This window comes from Capra hircus, chromosome 15 (assembly GCF_001704415.2).
Source record: "Capra hircus breed San Clemente chromosome 15, ASM170441v1, whole genome shotgun sequence".
NCBI classification, from domain to species: Eukaryota; Metazoa; Chordata; class Mammalia; order Artiodactyla; family Bovidae; genus Capra; species Capra hircus.
This window is the reverse complement of record NC_030822.1, coordinates 47342250-47359837: the sequence shown is the minus strand read 5'-3', so window position 1 is coordinate 47359837 and position 17588 is coordinate 47342250. Positions and strand designations below refer to the sequence as shown.

The 17588-nt window shown below is 52.8% G+C and overlaps 1 protein-coding gene across 3 annotated transcripts in view; it reads left to right on the top strand.

The window, feature by feature from the left end:
- Positions 1–17588, top strand: part of USH1C (USH1 protein network component harmonin) — a 49165-nt gene that overhangs the window by 9675 nt on the left and 21902 nt on the right. For 2 of the 3 annotated variants that reach the window (XM_018059615.1, XM_018059614.1), the window contains exons 2-15: positions 1883–1950; positions 2769–2912; positions 3055–3193; positions 7707–7815; positions 7943–7967; positions 8160–8217; positions 8508–8602; positions 10186–10270; positions 11208–11267; positions 11429–11485; positions 11786–11928; positions 12977–13042; positions 13630–13754; positions 16765–16838. In XM_018059615.1, coding sequence (XP_017915104.1) covers positions 1883–1950; positions 2769–2912; positions 3055–3193; positions 7707–7815; positions 7943–7967; positions 8160–8217; positions 8508–8602; positions 10186–10270; positions 11208–11267; positions 11429–11485; positions 11786–11928; positions 12977–13042; positions 13630–13754; positions 16765–16838 — 1248 coding nt within the window. The remainder of the gene's footprint in view (positions 1–1882; positions 1951–2768; positions 2913–3054; positions 3194–7706; positions 7816–7942; positions 7968–8159; positions 8218–8507; positions 8603–10185; positions 10271–11207; positions 11268–11428; positions 11486–11785; positions 11929–12976; positions 13043–13629; positions 13755–16764; positions 16839–17588) is intronic. The other variant, XM_018059616.1, reaches the window with a different exon arrangement.

Genomic DNA, 17588 nt, shown 5'->3' with positions numbered 1-17588 from the left:
GCAGAGGCCAGCCATGCAGGGAAGGAGGGAAACCATCCAGGCAGAGGGAACAGCGTATGTGATGGCCCTGAGGCTAGTGTAGCCTGTGAGAAACACTGAAAAGAGGCTCGTGTAGCTAGGAAGAGTGGCAGGAGCTAAAGCTGGGCCTCGATAAGGTAAGGAATTTGGCTGTGCCGGGTCTTAGTTGCCGCATGCAGGATCTAGTTCCCGGATCAGGGATTGAACCAGGGCCCCTGCAATGGGAACCTGGAATCTTAATCACCAGACCACCAGGGAAGTTCTTGAATTTTGTTTTAAGTATAATGAGAAGCTATTAAGCACGAAAGTGATATGATCCAGTTTATTTAAATATTTCTGAACCTGATCCTAGAGAAATTCAGAATTTTTCTATGCTCAGACTCCTGGACGGCAGCCACATGTGGGCAGTCCAGGTCTGTCTTGGTGTGGCTCCCCACCCTTCTCACGCAAGCCCAGCCAGAGTGTGGAGAGAGTCCAGACTGGGTCCTCACAGATGTGGGCTTTTCGAGGTGCCCACTTCTGCAGTGTGTGGAAAAGCCAAGGCTACCACCTGAGATTCAGTGCTCCCCACTCTAGCACGTGCTTCTGTCCCCCATCTTCTACTGGCCTGGAGGAAAGGGGCGCTGAAGCAGGAGGAAGTAGGAATGCCCTCCTTGGAGCGGGTAGGATAAATTTCTGAAGCCCAACTGTGAGTCAGTGCAGGGCAAGCCTCCTAGCTTATTCTCATCTCTAATCAAATGTTCAGCTTGATTCTAAGAGGGAAGAAGGTACTGCTAGGTGAAGACCAGAAGTCTGCATTCTGTACCCATCTGCTCAGGCCAGAAATCCCAAGGGCTGGGGCTTGTATGTCCTCTCTGGGTTGGAACAGACGGATTTCCCCCCAACTTCCCAGAATCCTTAAGATACCCACAGAAAAGGCAAAGGTGCTCCGATTTTCCTCTGAGGACCAATCAGGTGGGAGCTTGCAGCTTCCAGCAGCATCTTCTCCCTTATGTGGGCTGAGGCCCTGGACCATGCTGCTGGGCCTGGAGAAGGGAGGGATCCAAGCACCCTTCAAGCCCCCACCATGTTCTCTCACTCAGTCCTGGGCTGAAGAGAGAGCTCAGGACATAGTGCAGAGATACACAATGAGCTGTCCCAGGGAGTGGAATCTGGGGCTCCTGCTCTTGACCCTGACCCTGGGCTCCCAGCCATTGACGTCAGGGAAGCTGAAAAAACGTAACCTGATTCTCCCCCTCCGGTGGCAGGGGAGGCACACAGGGACATGGGAAGGGGAAAGCGTGACCAGAAGTCAGGACCGACCCAGCTTAGGCCAGGACTGGACAAGGGAGTATTCAGTGCTAGGGGGCTCCGGCGGAGGGCGGGGAATGTGCTATCTGAGTGCATGGCCTAAATCCTTTCTGAAAGCAGTCATCCGGCACTACAGCCACCATCAGGTAAGACAGTGGGCTTCTTCCAGACCGGGGAGCTGACACTCGAGTTGCCAGCCTGGACACAGGTGACATAGCCGTGGAGGTGATCGGCAGTACAGCTACCGCGGGGGAGCATCACCGTCACGAGGGGTTCACAAGTATGATGCGCGTATGCATCGCTCTGTGCATCACCACCCTGGGGACGAGGCTCAGCCCGACCACATACAGACGCGAGGCAGAGGGACTCCTGTGGCCACGTCAGGGTGGTCTGCATTTCTGATGTGTTGCAGTCAGGTGCCAGCCTGGCCTCTGGCTTCCCTCCTCTTCTCACAACCCTGAAGAGATGCGGAGGAGGGTCACCCCCTGCCGCTGCCTTCAGTGACCTCCCTGTCCTGGGATCTGCTGTGGGGGTGCTGGGCCTGGAGATATAACTCTGCCTTGGGGTTTTCCAGGTGGATTTTCTGATTGAAAATGATGCAGAAAAGGACTATCTCTATGATGTGCTGCGGATGTACCACCAGTAAGTGTGCGGGGTCCAGGTTCCGTGGAGCAGCCCGAGTACCTCTATCTTCAGGAAGCCCTGTGATGGGTCATTCTGAGATAGGACGACTTCCCTCTTGAATCCTGGGGGTGCTCAGGGAGGCCAATGCTCAGTGTTCCTGGGAATGAGATAGACACGCCATTCACTTGTGTCAGCAAATATTTACACAGCCCAGGCAGGTCCACAGTGACAGGTCACGGAGACCCTGAACCTGCCAAAGAGGATGGACTGCACCCTTTGGGCAGTGGGGAACCGTCAAAGGGTTTTGAGAAGGGAGCAACTTACATTTTTAAAAGTAGGTGATGGACTGAGAATAAGCAAGCTGGTAGCCAGAATAAGTTGGTAGCCAGAAAAGTGTCAGCCCTAGACGCTGAGGGTCTGAACGGTATGAGGTAGAGGCTCGTGCGATATACTGTGATTTCAGGATTTACAGAGCTCAGCTGCAGCTTGCAGGTGAGAAGCAGGGGTATGAGAGGGCTGGCCACCACCTTGCAGACGTTTCCTGTCTGGAAGGACCCTGGGCTTTGGAACTAGGCAGAGACGAGTGAGAATCCTGGCTTGATTCCATCTGCCTGATGGCTTAGCAACCCCTACCTGGACAGTTTCCTTGGGATACTTAGATGGGAGAACAAACTCTTCTGAGGCACCTGGCCCAGGGTTAGGGGCTCTAAGCTTTTATCCACCCAAGGTCTGGGCCCAGGGCTGGGGACCCAACCCAGGACTGCTTCCTCTGGGAATCCCTGGGTCTCAGAGGCCATGGCTGTGGATGAGGCTCCAGGGCCCCCGTGTCACTGCAGGACCATGGACGTGGCCGTGCTTGTGGGGGACCTGAAGCTGGTCATCAACGAGCCCAGCCGTCTGCCCCTGTTCGATGCCATCAGACCTCTGATCCCACTGAAACACCAGGTGGAGTATGACCAGCTGACCCCCCGGCGCTCCAGGTGTGGAACAGAGGGAGCTGCGGGCTGGAGGCAGGGGTGGGAGAGGTTACCCTGGGATGGACAGGGTCGCTGACAAGTGGATGGGGCAGTGCTGGCCGTCAGACCAGAGCTGGGCTGTCACCGGCCCCTTCTCCCATGGCAGGAAGCTGAAGGAGGTACGTCTGGACCGGCTGCACCCCGAAGGCCTCGGCCTCAGCGTGCGTGGCGGCCTCGAGTTTGGCTGTGGACTCTTCATCTCCCACCTCATCAAAGGTGGCCAGGCCGACAGCGTCGGGCTCCAGGTGAGTGAGCAGGGCCCAGGGGTCGTGGTACCAGGCCTCAGGCTTCCTGTCTCCCCACACTAGGTTGTGTGGTGTAACGTGGTCACCTCACCCTTCTGAGCCTTTGGGAGAGGAAAAGGCCTCTGTATCCTGACAGATTGTCCTCAGGCCCATAGAAATCGGGCTGCAGGCACTTGTCTGTTTTCAATTTTTAATTTTTATTGGAGCATAGTTGATTTACAACGTTGTGTTAGTATCAGGTATACAGCAAGTGAATCGGTTACACACATAGATATATCCACTCTTTTTCAGATTCCTTTCCCATATAGACCATTACAGAGTACTGAGTAGCTTTCCCTGTGCTATGCACTAAGTCCTTATTATCCACTTTATATCTAATAGTGTTGCCTGTTTTCTTGAGGGGAGTGGAGAACCTGGCTTCCAGCTGCTGCTGCCTCTGCTGCTCTGCACCCACCTCCCTTACGTCTGAAGGAAAAGCATAGTTATGCCCTGACACCTGAAGTTCTGGATACATAGCCTTCTCCCTGGAAGGGAGAAGGAAATCCTGGCATAGTGCAGTACTTCAAGTATAGACTCTGGAGCCAGAATCTCCTGGCTTTGCTATTCATTAGCTGGATGCCTTTGGTGAAATTACTACCTCAGTTTCCTCATCTGTAAAATGGGATGACAAACAGCCTACCTCATGAGGTTGTTCTGACGGAATAAATGAATTCATATTACAAAGTACTTGTGTCAGTACCTGGCACATAAATGCTATGTGCATGTATTTTATGCTCCTAGAATAGCATGACTTCTATTTGTATTTGTGTGCAGGAACACACATACACACACCAGTGAAAGGCCGTTACTTGTTGGAGGAGGAACGAGTGGATAGGGAATAAAGTGAGAGTGAGTTTTTTATGGCTACACCTTTTAGATTGTTTGGCTTTTGAATCATATGAATGTATTATTTTTTTCTAGATGGATGTTTTATTGAAGTTTAGCTGATTTACAGTGCTGTACTAATCCCTGCTGTACAGCGAAGTGACTCAGTTATCAACGTTATACATTCTTTTTCATATTCTTTTCCATTACGGCTTATCACTGGATGCTGAATATAGTTCCCTGTGCTATACAGCAGAATCTTGTTTATCCATTCTTTCTGTACCAGTGAATGCCGTGTGCTTGTTAAACATGCAGAAAGGGAGATTTAATGAGCACCTGTAATGTGCCAGATAACGTGCTGACAACCAGTTCTTTTTATATGCCTCGGCTGGATCATCCCCATTTTACAGAGCTGATAGATCAGGGACTTGACTAGAATCACACAGCCATTAAGTGACAGAGGCAGGATTTAAACCTGGGTCTCCTTATTGCCAAGCCCAGGGATTTCTGTCCAGCACCCCAGGGTCCCTCCCTTGGGGTCTCCACACCTCAGTGTCCGAGCAGAGACAGGAAGACCTTCAGGTCTCGCTGCTGCCAGAGCCCGGAGCTGTGTTTTCGTATGTCCAGCTGAAAGAGGCCCTCCCACGCCCTCCCCAGAGCTTCCAGCATGTTTCTCATCAGCACCCCAATCTGGGCTGCCAAGCCAGGGGCTTCAGGGGGCCCGAAGGCTGGTATAAGACTCTGTGGAGCGGGAGGTAGAAACTGGGCGCTGACAGGCAGTGCTTTGTTCTAAATCCCCGTCTCACGGCTCGCCGGGAGCATCTGAAATTTCAGCCCCTTCATTATCCCTCTCCTGTGCCGCACATTTTCCAGCCCAGAAACACAGCCAGAGAAAAAGCATAATGAGCTCCTCTCTTGGCGTCAGCTGAGCCCTTTCTTTGCTCCCAGGGTGAGCTCTCCTCCTAGGACAGGCCATTTCTCAACGACGCTTCTGTGCCTGGGGACTTCGGGGCATTTTAATGAATCTTAGAGTTGTACCTCCCTGCCGTTTCTCAGGCTTATGAATTATTGACCCTTTCTCAGGTTGATGGGCTCATCTCTCCTTTGTGCCGCTCTCCCTCAGATCGTCATTTCACCGTGGCCCTTGCACAAAGGGCCTTTTGCAGGGCTTCATGCAGGGGCGGGAAGGAGAGGAAAGCTGATCCTGCAAATTGAGCTGGGGATTGTGTGGGAATCATCCTGCTGGGGTCCCACAAGTTCCCTTTAGGAATAAGACAGGAAGCTTCACTCAGAGGAGCTTGGGGAAAAAGGTCTGCCTCCACTCACCTGTCTGGAGTTCATGTTTCTGGAGAGATCCCATGCCTCAGGATGGCTGGGAGAAGATTCCAGAAGGCAGGGGAGGGGCATGTTCAGACAAGCCTGGCTGAACCAGAGGCTCTGCTGATTTGACCTGTGAGTCTGAACTCCAGATGGGGTCCTGGACCCTGCCCTGGAACTCCGTCTCCGCTCTAGTCTCCCAACTGCTGCTGCTACTGCTAAGTCGCGTCAGTCATGTCCTACTCTGTGTGACCCCATAGACGGCACCCAACAGGCTCCTCCGTCCCTGGGATTCTCCAGGCAAGAACACTGGAGTGGGTTTCCATTTCCTTCTCCAGTGCATGAAATTGAAAAGTGTAAGTGAAGTCGCTCAATCGTGTCCGACTCTTAGTGACCCCATGGACTGTAGCCTACCAGGCTCCTCCGTTCATGGGATTCTCCAAGCAAGAGTACCGGAGTGGGTTGCCATTGCCTTCTCCAGTCTCCCTACTGGAGGTATTTTAGGTTTTTATCCACATGTATCCTGTCTGAACCTGCATCCTCTGCCCTGCACAGCTTTCTGTATAGTCCAGGGCTGGAGAATTATCCCGTGTGCCTTGGCTGTCCCAGCTGTAAAATGGACGGAGTAATCCCTGCCTTTCCTATGGTCCTCAGGGGCTCTGTCAGGTGGCAAAGATCCAGAGATGACAGGACACAGGGAACTGCAGCTTGGCCAGACGCCCTTCTTTCCTGCTTCCAGACAACCAGCATTTGCTGTCTGTCAGGGAGACCTGACTTCAAATCTCAGCAACACTCTTTACTAGCTGGATGACATTGAGCAAGTCTCCTTACCTCTCTGAGCCTCAGTTCCCTCACCTTATTAGCAGAAACGCAGGTTGTTGTGAAGAATGGGTGCAGGTAGGCCATCCAGCTGTTCTCCTTCCTTGAGACATCCCCAGAAACACAGCGAGTTCTTTAGCAAGCCCCTCCCCTGCCCTGTGTCACCTTTTTGAGCTGCTTGCCACTCCTCCCAGGCCCCTGAGAAGACTGGGGTCTATGTCCAGGTTGGAAGTGTTTGGGTGACAATAGAAGAAGGTGACTCTGGGGCAGGGATGTTGTAGAGGGTAGGAGTTGGCCTAAGGGACCCCTGAGAGGCTGGATGCCTGCCCAGTCCTTGACCCTCCAAGGAGTCAAGCTGAGTCCCCCGCATGCACCGACAAGCCTCCAAAAGGTCGGCAAATGTGGTGTGAGTTAAGCCTTCAGCTGACCCATGCTGGTCTCAGACTGGGGAGGGCCTCCACCAACCAGTCCCTCTTCTGCAGCTCAGAACCGTGACCCTGCACAAACCATCACCTCCTGGGCCTCCGTTTCAACTGATGTCTGGGCATCCTTCCAGCCTGTGGTTGTTAAATAAGGAACTTCAGGACTGACCCCCAGAGCCAAGGTGCTTGGGGGAGCCCGTAGCTGTGTCCAGCTTGGAACCGACTGATGTCACCAGGGCTGGCCCTGCAGGTCCCTCAGCCCCCATCTCTCCCAGTTAATGAGACTAAAGTCCTGAGAAGAGGGATCTGAGCAGAGAGCTTACAGTTGAAGCCCAATTAATGGTAACAGGAACTATTTATTGGTTATTTACAGTGTGCTGGGCACTAGCTGGCTTTACACACTCTCTTAATTCTCATGGCAGCCACAGTATTTCCCCATTTTACAGATGAGGGAAACAGGTTCAAAAAGCTCAAGAGACTTGCCTAAGGTCACACAGCTAATAAAAATAAAAGCAGGGGGTTGAACCCAGGACATCTGATGCTAGAGCCTTGTGTTCATTCAGTGTTCATTGCTTTCTTCCAGAAGAGGAATTCAGAGGTCAGGGCCAGGGCCAGGGCAGAGTTAAAATGTTCAGTGAGTTTCCATCAAATGGAACAGAAGAGATTGTGTGTGTCCGTGATGTGAGCTTGAGTCAGGAGCCATAGAAGTTCGTACCCCAACTCAGTTGTGGTGTTGTGGTGCAAGACTGCTCCTTGGGGTTGGGGGGACAAAGGCCAGGGAAGAAGCGCTTGAATCTGGGTGAAAGGTCACCCTTTGCATGGGTTCCAGAACCTGTTGGTGCCCCCTGGATGGAAGTGACATGGGGTGAGGGCAGCGAGTTCTGACTTTCACCCTCAGTTCTGCTTCCTGCTCTCTGTGACGCCCACCTCCATCTTGGTTCCCCCATCTGTGAAATGGGCAGAAAGACTGCTGGGAAGTGCTGCCTGCCCTGGGGGTCCTCCAGCCGATGGAGGGGGTGTGGCTGGTGACAAGGCGCTGGCCGTGAGCCTGCCCAGCCGCCCGATGCATGTTCTCTCTGTCTGTGGCCAAGGTAGGGGATGAGATCGTCCGGATCAACGGGTATTCCATCTCCTCCTGCACCCATGAGGAGGTCATCAACCTCATCCGCACCAAGAAGACTGTGTCCATCAAAGTGAGACGTGAGTGAGGCCAGGACAAAGGGCTGCTGACGGTGGAGTGGGGTCTGGCAGCTGGTGGTACCCAGCTGCGATGGGAGGAAGGAAGGGCAGAGAAGCCATCATAACCCACCTCCCCTTTCTCCCACAGACATCGGCCTGATCCCTGTGAAGAGGTGAGCAGGACCCTCCTCTACAGGCAGACTCTCCCCTGTGCACTCAGGGTCCTGGGGTCGGCCTGGGGTCTGGCCAGCTCTGCCCCTGGGCCAGTGACAGTGGAGGCTTCAGAGAGGGCAGACTTGGATTCTGGGCTGGTGCCTTAACCTTCTCTCCCTAAGGACCCCTCTTCTACATTCCCATCCTATCAGCTCTCCCGATGAGCCCCTCAAATGGCAGTACGTGGACCAGTTTGTGTCAGAATCTGGGGTAAGGTCAGGACCACAGCGGTGGGTCTGGATGGGGCGGTCTTCCAGGAGGGGCAGCCTGCCTGAAGGAGGGCTTGCTCTAGGGAGGTGCTCTCGGGGGCTTCACACAGGCTGCCAGTGCACCCAGAATGGCCCTGTGGGCGGTGGCCCAGCCAGTGCAGACACACACCCCGAGGGCCAGAACGGCAGTCAGGCTGGCGTGGGCACAGCAGTGCTCACCCTGGAGGCCTTGAGCACAGGAGGCCACTTGCAGTGTGGACACCTGGTGACCTCAGCCTCTCCCTCCGCCAGGGCGGGCGGAGCAGCCTGGGCTCCCCTGGCAGCCAGGAAAACAAGGAGAAGAAGGTCTTCATCAGCCTGGTGGGCTCCCGGGGCCTTGGCTGCAGGTGGGTGGCAGGTGTACCCTGGGGCTCACTCATGGCCAGCTGGCCTCTCTCACCGCTCCCCTTTCTCACTGCTGCTGCTGAGATTTTTGTCCACTAGTAATGTTACTTCTTGGTGCTTGATTTCCCCTCTGAGCTTCACAACAGTCCTGTAGGGCCAGAGGGACAGCTCTATCAGGCTCATTTTACAGAGGAGGAAACTGAGGCCCAAAAGCGGAGCCATGTTCCGTTGGTGGGCCCTCAAGTCACGCAAAAGGAGCCTGTCCAATTGGCCACCTCTGACACAGTTCTCTTGCCACTTATTACTTTGTGACTTCCTTAAGAGGCAGCCGGGGAATTGCTAACAGACAGAGGGGCTCATGGCACGGTCTTGTTAAGCACATAAGTGCAACGGTTGGAGATCTAGGCTCTGGGCCCTGCTCTGCCACCTATGAGCTCTAGAACCCTGGACTAACTCCTTAAGCACTCCAAGCCTCAGCGTTCCCTATAAATCAGAGGTCACAGTCCTCACCTCACAAGGTTGTTGTGAGTAAGAATAAGATGACAGAGTGAAGCACCAAGCTTAGTGCGTGGCAGATGGTAAGCATTTTGCAAATATTAGCTATTATTATTTAAGGTATTCTTTATTTTTTCGTTTTTTGGCCATGCCCCACTGCTTTTGGGATCCTAGTTCCCTGACCTCAGGCCCTTGGTAGTGAAAGTGCAGAGTCCTCACCACTGGACTTCCAGGGAATTCCCTAAGTGATTCTCCCTACTTCCTTTCTGTCACATTTATTTAACACTTTTCTGCCAAGCATAAGTGATAAAAAGAAAGTCCCTCCTTTCTGCGAAATTATAGCTTAATATAGAAGCCAACCACATAAATAGTTACAGTACTGAGGGGCTCTCATGCAAGCATGGCAAACAGATTGTCTACTCTGTGCTATCTCTAATCAATTAGTGGTAGCTGCCACCATGGCAGCCCACTCCAGTGTTCTTGCCTGGAGAATCCCAGGGACGGCGGAGCCTGGTGGGCTGCCATCTACAGGGTCGCACAGAGTCGGACATGACTGAAGCGACTTAGCAGCAGCAGCGGCCACCCTGGAGTACTCTTTTGAAAAGAACGTTAAGGCTGTATCTAGGCTCAGGTAGAAAAGAGTGTTTGATTGATTAGTGATGTCTGCCACAGCCCTGGGAGGGGAGGATAACAGTGCAAACGCCATCCTAGCTGTAGGTGTTTTAGGCACACTGGGAAGGGGGCAACCAGCTTTATCTTGAGAGAGAATAAGGAGTTCAGTTAAAACCATGAAGAGAAGATAGCATTTGAGTTTTAAAGAAAGCATTGGCAAATGCTAGAAAAAGAGAAGCAGCAGCATCTGCATGTGTTGGATGAGAGGTTGGGTGTGGGGAGTTAGAAGTAGCTTCCTGTGGGTATTGCCCCAGGGGAATGAATCTGGACTGATAGACAGAGGCTGAGGAGGTAGATGGCAGAGGACTTGGGTGCTGAGCTCACAGGTGGCCTGGACACACAGGCAGATGGGGCAGGACATTGAATGAGCAAGCACTTTGGGGCCGAGGCTCACCTACACCTCCCATCTCTCCCATAGCATTTCCAGTGGCCCTATCCAGAAACCCGGCATCTTCATCAGCCATGTGAAGCCTGGCTCCCTGTCTGCTGAGGTGGGGTTGGAGGTGAGTGACCCTGGACCTGCTCCAGGGGGGCCCCATGGGATGCCAGATCAGACCGTGACCTCCTAGGGATACAGCACATGCTTTCCCAGAGTGCTCTCTCAGCACTCACTGGCTGAGGATTCCTGTTAATCCCTCGAAGGGAAGGCCTCACAGAGTGGGTGACATTTGACCCTTTCTATAGCCCTTCTCCAGCTCTGGGATCCTTTGGTCCTGAGCTTGGGAATGTAGTAACAATAATCTGAATTGACATTCATTGAGTGATTACTGGATTGGACATTGTTCTAAGCCCTTTAAAACGTATGAGAACTCTGAGAATTAGGTACTATCATTAGCCTCATTTTGCAGATGAGGAAACCGAGCCCCAGAGAAAGTATGTGATTTTTCCCAAGATCATGTACTTGGTAAGGCCGGGCTGGGAGTCAACCCTCGGTGGTCTGATGCTAAAACAAGAACTTTTAACCTCTACTTTTGACAAATTACTTCCTTTTTCTGTGCTTCAGTTCCCTATCCTGTAAAATGGGGGTAATAGTCTTCCTTCTAGGGTCATTGTGTAGATTAAATGAACTAACACATATACTTCAAACTGTGTCTGATACGTAGGGAGGGATCAATTAATATTAGCTATTATACTAATTATGATTCCACACAGAATCTACTGTATGAGAATCTTAAAGGCTCCTATGTCTACAAACTGAGATTTTTAAGCAAATGCATGCATTCAACCAAAGGAATGAACCCCTATTGGTGTAATATTTGAAAGAGATACAGAATGGAGGGGCCCTGGGAGGACCCCATTGGAACACTGCTCATTGGAAAGAGTTGAGGCTCTGCTACTTGAAGAGCCAGTGTCCGATACTGGCCTCCAGGGGGAGCCCTTCCAACAGAAAAAGTGTCCAGATAGTACAAGTATGCTGATGCCTCTCCGCTTCTCCCCCAGACAGGGGACCAGATTGTTGAAGTCAATGGCATCGACTTCTCCAACCTGGACCACAAGGAGGTGAGATGTGGGGTTTTCACCTGCCGGCCACGAGCCTCTCTGCTCTCCTCTTTCCACCCTCCTCTCCCTTGCCACAGAGTCTGAACCCTTCTGTGCTCCGCAGAGGCCTCGGTTGCTCTGGTCTGTCGGGCCTCTGCTGACTGTCTGTCTGTCCCCTGTAGGCCGTGAACGTGCTGAAGAGTAGCCGCAGCCTGACCATCTCCATCGTAGCTGGAGCTGTAAGTCCGGAACGAGCTGGTGGGGGCCCCACGACCCCTACCTGCAGCCCAGCTGCTCAGACCGCTGGCTTCTGCCACACTCTCCTGGCCCAGGGGTCTCCATCCCTAAAGCTCTGATAGCTGATGGGAAGACCCCTGCCCAGCCAGAAATTAGGGTCACAGAGAGCAGGAGCCACATGCCTGACATGGGGGGCGATGGTGACGAGAAGACAAGCCACATCTTGGCCCCCCCCAAAACTCTGGCTCTGTACTTCTAGGCTCCCCGGGGACTGAGCAAGGGGCCTGTTTTCTCTCCACAAGGGCCGGGAGCTGTTCATGACAGACCGGGAGCGGCTGGCGGAGGTTCGGCAGCATGAGCTGCAGCGGCAGGAGCTCCTGATGCAGAAGCGGCTGGCGATGGAATCCAACAAGATCCTCCAGGAGCAGCAGGAGATGGAGAGGCAGTGAGTATGGCCAGCCAGGGAGCCCCGGCCCAGCCCTCCCAGGCCCCATACCATCCCACCTGCTTTGCTTCCTGTTGGCTGGGTCCTCAGCTGACTTCACTCTCTCCCCCGAGGCCCGTCCTCACACCAGATGGGTTCAGTGATGCTCAGCGCGAGTATCCCCTGCCTCCAGACCACTGGGCTCCACCCTCTTTAACAAGGAAACCCCCTGATTTCCAAGACTCAGAAATATGGAAAATGAGGATTCTACTAGCAGTAGCTAATGTTTGTCAACTACCAACCATGCGGCTGGCGTTGCATGAGGGTCTTGTTTATGTTCCTTAACTGAATTCCCATAATAACTGTGAAAGATACGTGGTTATTAACCCATTTTACAGGTGAGGACACTGAGACTCAGAGAGGTTACACCACTCATGCACCAAGTCAGATATGGCCAAGCTGTGGAATTCACACCCTGGCAGTTTAGCCACCCCAACTGTGGTGATTAAGAACTGTCCCCCACCAACCCCAGAGTGGCTGGGATGATGACTGAGAATAAATGGAGCTAGCAATTCATAATTCAAAACCCATTGTCAAAATTCCAATCTAGCTGCATTCTACAAGCATAGGAAGAATTTGGGAAAGGAAGGTGGACAGGATCTTTCCATCTTTCCCATCACAGAATTAGCCTGGAGAACCACCCTGGCCTTGGTTAGCAGCCCCAGGATTGCTTCTGGGGTCTGGGGCCCTCCTCTGGGAGGACCTCACTCAGTCAGTTCCTCTTGGTGTTTAGCGGTGGCTGCATGGCATGTGGCCTACCCTGAATGGCCTTCAGTCCCCTGCAGAGGAGCATCTCTGCTCAACAGTGCCAAGCGAAACCACACAGACTTTTTTGGGACCCAGACTTTTTTGGACCCACTTCCCCAGCATCCAAATTTGGTCCAGGCATCCTTGGAAAGGAGCCTGGAAGAAATATTTAAAGCTTTTTCTCAAATCAGAGATTAGCTGCAAGGAAGATTTAACTTCTCTTATGTCGACTCCAGCACGTCAACCTGAATTTGTGTTTCAGAAGGAAAAAGGAAATTGCCCAGAAGGCAGCAGAGGAGAATGAGAGATACCGGAAGGAGATGGAACAGTGAGTGCCTTGGCCCCGCATGTCTGCACGCACACATCTGTGTGTGGACGTGGGTGTGCTTGCAGGAGTGTGGCCCCAGAGGCCACTTCCAGGCCCAGTTTACCTGGCCCTGGACAGAAGAGCCTGGCAGGCTGCAGTGCATGGGGTCGCGACGACTGAGCAACTTCACTTTCACTTTTCACTTTCATGCATCGGAGAAGGAAATGGCAACCCACTCCAGTGTCCTTGCCTGGAGAATCCCAGGGACGGAGGAGCCTGGTGGGCTGCCGTCTGTGGGGTTGCACAGAGTCGGACACAACTGAAGCGACTTAGCAGCAGCAGCTTGTCCCCTGGTGGATCGTCCTTTATTTGCAGCCATTCCATAATCCTAGTAATGGGTCTTCCTAGGTTGGGGTGACTGGAACATGGTTTTGTTTGCCAGGGTGGCCTTCCCACCTGATTTAGAATACAAGTGCCAGGGACTTGGTTCCTTCACCACAACTGGAACCACATGGCTACTCCCCAGGGTGGTTGGGGTTCTCCAATAGGCAGAAGGCTGGCCTGTGAAGGTTGTGACTCCAGTCACAGGCATGGGAATCGTATTTCAGGATTGTGGAGGAGGAAGAGAAGTTCAGGAAGCAATGGGAAGAAGACTGGGGCTCAAAGGAACAGCTGCAGTCACCTAAAACCATCACCGCCGAGGTGCACCCAATACCCCTTCGCAAGCCAAAGTGTATGTATCATGTGCTGGCGGGGAGAGGGCTTCCTCCAGCGCCCTGGGGGTGTCTTGACAAAAGTACAGGTATCCCTACACCTACCACCAGCTGCCCAGGCCAGTCGGCCATGGCTGTCTTCACAGAGGGGCAGCCATGTGCAGGGGCTGTCTGCCAGGGTGTTGGGATGGGTGGAGTCTGCCTGCCCACCTTGTCCTGGGGCCTGCTGCCAGGCTCTGCCCCATGACACAGACTCCAGCATGTGCCCTTGGACCTCTGAAGAGGGACTGGAGAACGGTGGCAAAAGCAGGAACTGCTCAGGGATGATCATCTTCGTATGTCTGGTGTCACGTCCTCTTTTTGCCGGGTTCTAAACTGGGGCTGTGGTGAAAGAGCGGTAAGAAAGAGGGGAAGGGATTCACGTGAGAGAAGAACTCTGTGATCCACGGCTGATGGGTAGCCGTGGGAGGAGCTTCCTGGGAACACCCCTACCTCCTGCACGCCTGTGCGTGGACCACAGTCACTCCCCTCCAAGGGTGGAGTTGGGGAGAGAACTGTGCAACCCTCCGAAGCACCAAGCTTCAGCAACCTCTACCCTTCCCATCTTTCCTCATCTGTCTTCTGATCCCACGTCCACTTGGAGTCCAGGCCCCCACCAACTGCTCGCCTGTCCACCTGCTGTCCACCTCAGCTCCCAAGATGTCATGTCTCTTCAAGGGGCAGAGGAGGGGGTTCAGTCTCAGCGCTTCACCTGTGGGCTAGTGGTGGGGAGTCAGGAGCAAAGCAGTGTGGGGGCGAGGCAGTCACAGGTCCAGGATTCCCGGTTGGGCCTTTACTCTGACTTTCCAGCTGTTTTGATTTGTACCTGACATGGGGCAGAATCTATTCCAGCTGACTGTGCTCAGCTGACCTGGGATCCTCCAGATATGGAGTTGAGTCTGCATCCAAGAACCGAGGTTCCCCCACTTCTGCTGTGCAACAGCCATGTGGGATCCTGTGATGGGGTCTGGACAGATGTGGCCCCAACTGTGGGTCACACTGAGCCCTGGAGGGACATCAGCTTGCCAGCACAGGCCACTTGGGTCAACAAGAGGTGCAGGGCCTCTGGAGAGTTCCACATCACCCCTCCCTAGAGCAGGGCAGACAGCCCCCAGCACATTCCTTGTGGGCACCAGGGCAGTGTCATCTCGGGTCCTCTCCCCAGGACAAAGCACGCTGTCATCAGTCACCCTATGACATTTGGTGTTAGTTGAGCTAGATTCTCAGTGAATAATCAGTGTTTTAGACAGGGAGCTAATTTGCTCTTAGGAGTGAAATAGGAGCTTCCAAAGGAGAGGAATCAATTTTAATTGCTTCTTATGAAAGTAATCCTAGTCAATTTAGTACCTTCCTAGAAACTGGATCTGGGCTTCAGAGCAAACACACCCTTTCAGGAACTGTAGAAAATAAAAACCCTTTCTCTAGCTATTTATTCACTGCTTTTAACCCAAATCAATCTTCTTGAATAAAAGGAGCAGGAACTTTCCCTTTGCTCGAGATATAAGTGTTTTCTCAGCGGACCCCGGGAAGCACGTGATTGATGACCAGGGCCTGCCAGCTGAGCTGAAGTGGCTACACCTTCATCCACCTCTGTTTGCATCAGCAGTTTAATTCTGCTTTGCAGATTGGTCAGGAAATATACTAAGGCCTCTGAGCCAGCCCAATTCCTGCCTCTTGCACATTGCTGGGAGGCTGGAATGCTCTCTTCTTGAGCTGATGGAACTAGGCTGCAGCCTGCCTCTCCCTGACCACTCTTCAGTTTGGGGGACCAGTCAGCTGACAGGTTATTTATCTGACTCAAGTGTCTGCCTATGTGGACCCTGCATTTCTGAACAGACAGGAAAGAGCGAGGAACATCTCTTACCTGGAACATCTCTTGCCTTGTCATCCTAATGACCCACCCTGATCTTCTCCCTACTCCCTGCCCCAGGGATCTGGCTGCCTACCCATGACTGACCCAGCAGAACCCCAACACCATATGGAGTCCTCAAAGCCAGGACACGCCATCACAAACGCCCCAAGATAGCTTTCCTTAGCAAAAGCAACAGAGAGCAGAGGGGTATTTAAGGATCCCAGAGCTGGAAGAAGGCTTGAGAGATAAAGAAGTTTAAATAAGAGCTTTCTAGCCATTTCTCCCTATCAAGGACCCCATCTGGTAGCCCCCACCCCATTAGACCCCATGGTTTAGAAGCTGAGTTTTATTTCCTACCAAACTATTAAGTCATCCTTTTGTGTTCATTGTTTCATTAAGTAATACCTCTCATTAGCAAGAAAGCAAGTGTTTCACTGTGGAGTAAATATAAACAGAGCCCAAAGCAAAGGAACTTATTAATACTTATAACCTTTTCCTTTGATAATGGGAAAGTTCTCATTAATATTTTGAAGTATTAATAAGCAGCTCATAACAGACTCAAATATTCTAGGGCCCCAGGGAGGCCAGAGTCCGGGTTAGAAACCACTGGAACAGATGGTTTGGTGTTCTCCACATTAGGTCAAAATCCATGTCTTCCTAACTGCTTTTACTCCTTGGTATCTCCTCACCTCCTTAAGATCCCAACTTCCATCTGCTGCCCATCCACACAGTTCTGACATCCCCTGGGGACCCAGAGCTCCCAGGGTGATCAGAAGAAGCAGGGAGGATCTGTTCTCCCATTGCAGGCCCTTGGTAAATACTCAGGTGTTCCCGTCATCAGCACCACCCCTCCTGTGTCAACCAAATACCTTGCAGAATCCTTCTCATGCTGCTGTCAGATCAGATTAGCCCAATACAGACAGAGAAATGAGAGCTTCTAAGGCTGAAAGTGGTGCCTGCACCATCCCACAGCAAGAAACCTTTCCTCTGGATTCCTGAGCCCTGTTCCTGCCCCTGACCTCCCAGCTCTCCCACGGAATAAGCTGGTCACAGGCCCCCAGGCTCCCCCAGCTACCTCTGGCCCCTTGGTCTTCCGAGTCTCTCTTGGTTCACCAGCCTCCTCCTCTTTTCCTGGGTAGACGATCTGGGCGTGGACCCCAAGCTTGACCCAGCAGATGACTTGGACGGAGGCACGGACAAGCGGGGAGAGCAGGTTTGCGGCCCCTGCTTCGCTCCCTGGCTTTGCTGCTCTGCTTGCCCTGCCTGCTTCTTCCTGCCAAACCTGCGCACTCTCAGCTCTGTGGGGCTAGTACGTGGTGGGGACTCCTGAAGTCTGGGAAGCTCCTCCAGGCCCCCGACTTGGTCCAAGCACTGCCCACAAAACCTTGAGGAAAAGACTGGGCTGAAATGTTAGCTGGAACTGCTGATTCAAATATTTAATACTCCACAGGCCCAGGTTCCTCCTCTGGTGCCCTGGCCTCTCCCCTAGGGCTCTCTAGACCTCCCCAACATCCAGCAACTAAGAGGGAAGTGCTGGCTCCAGCAGGGGGCTTTCTAGATCCTCCTCCAGAATTCAAGCTGATCAAGGATGGGTCGTTAAGCCATCACCACTGGCCAGGGAGCTTTAGCCTTGCGATATTAGCCCATCCTTCATGCTGTTGTTGGGGAAGGCAGGGGCTGTGGATCTGGCCTGGATGGGGATATGCTTTTCTGGGGGCAGTTCTTCTGCCCACTGCTACCTGAGCATCCTTCCCAGGGCTGACACCCTCCCCACACCCTGCAGAGTCTCCTCTTTCGACATTAAAACCTGAGGACATGGACTACACTGTGAGGCAAGACCATTTTGTCCTGTCTGACAGTCGTTCTAGGCAGAGACCCAGGCTCCCTTTTGTTTTAGGTTGTTTCTTGGATGGAGGGACCCGACACCAGTTAGGAGAGGCCTCACTCAATGGGGCTTTGTGTT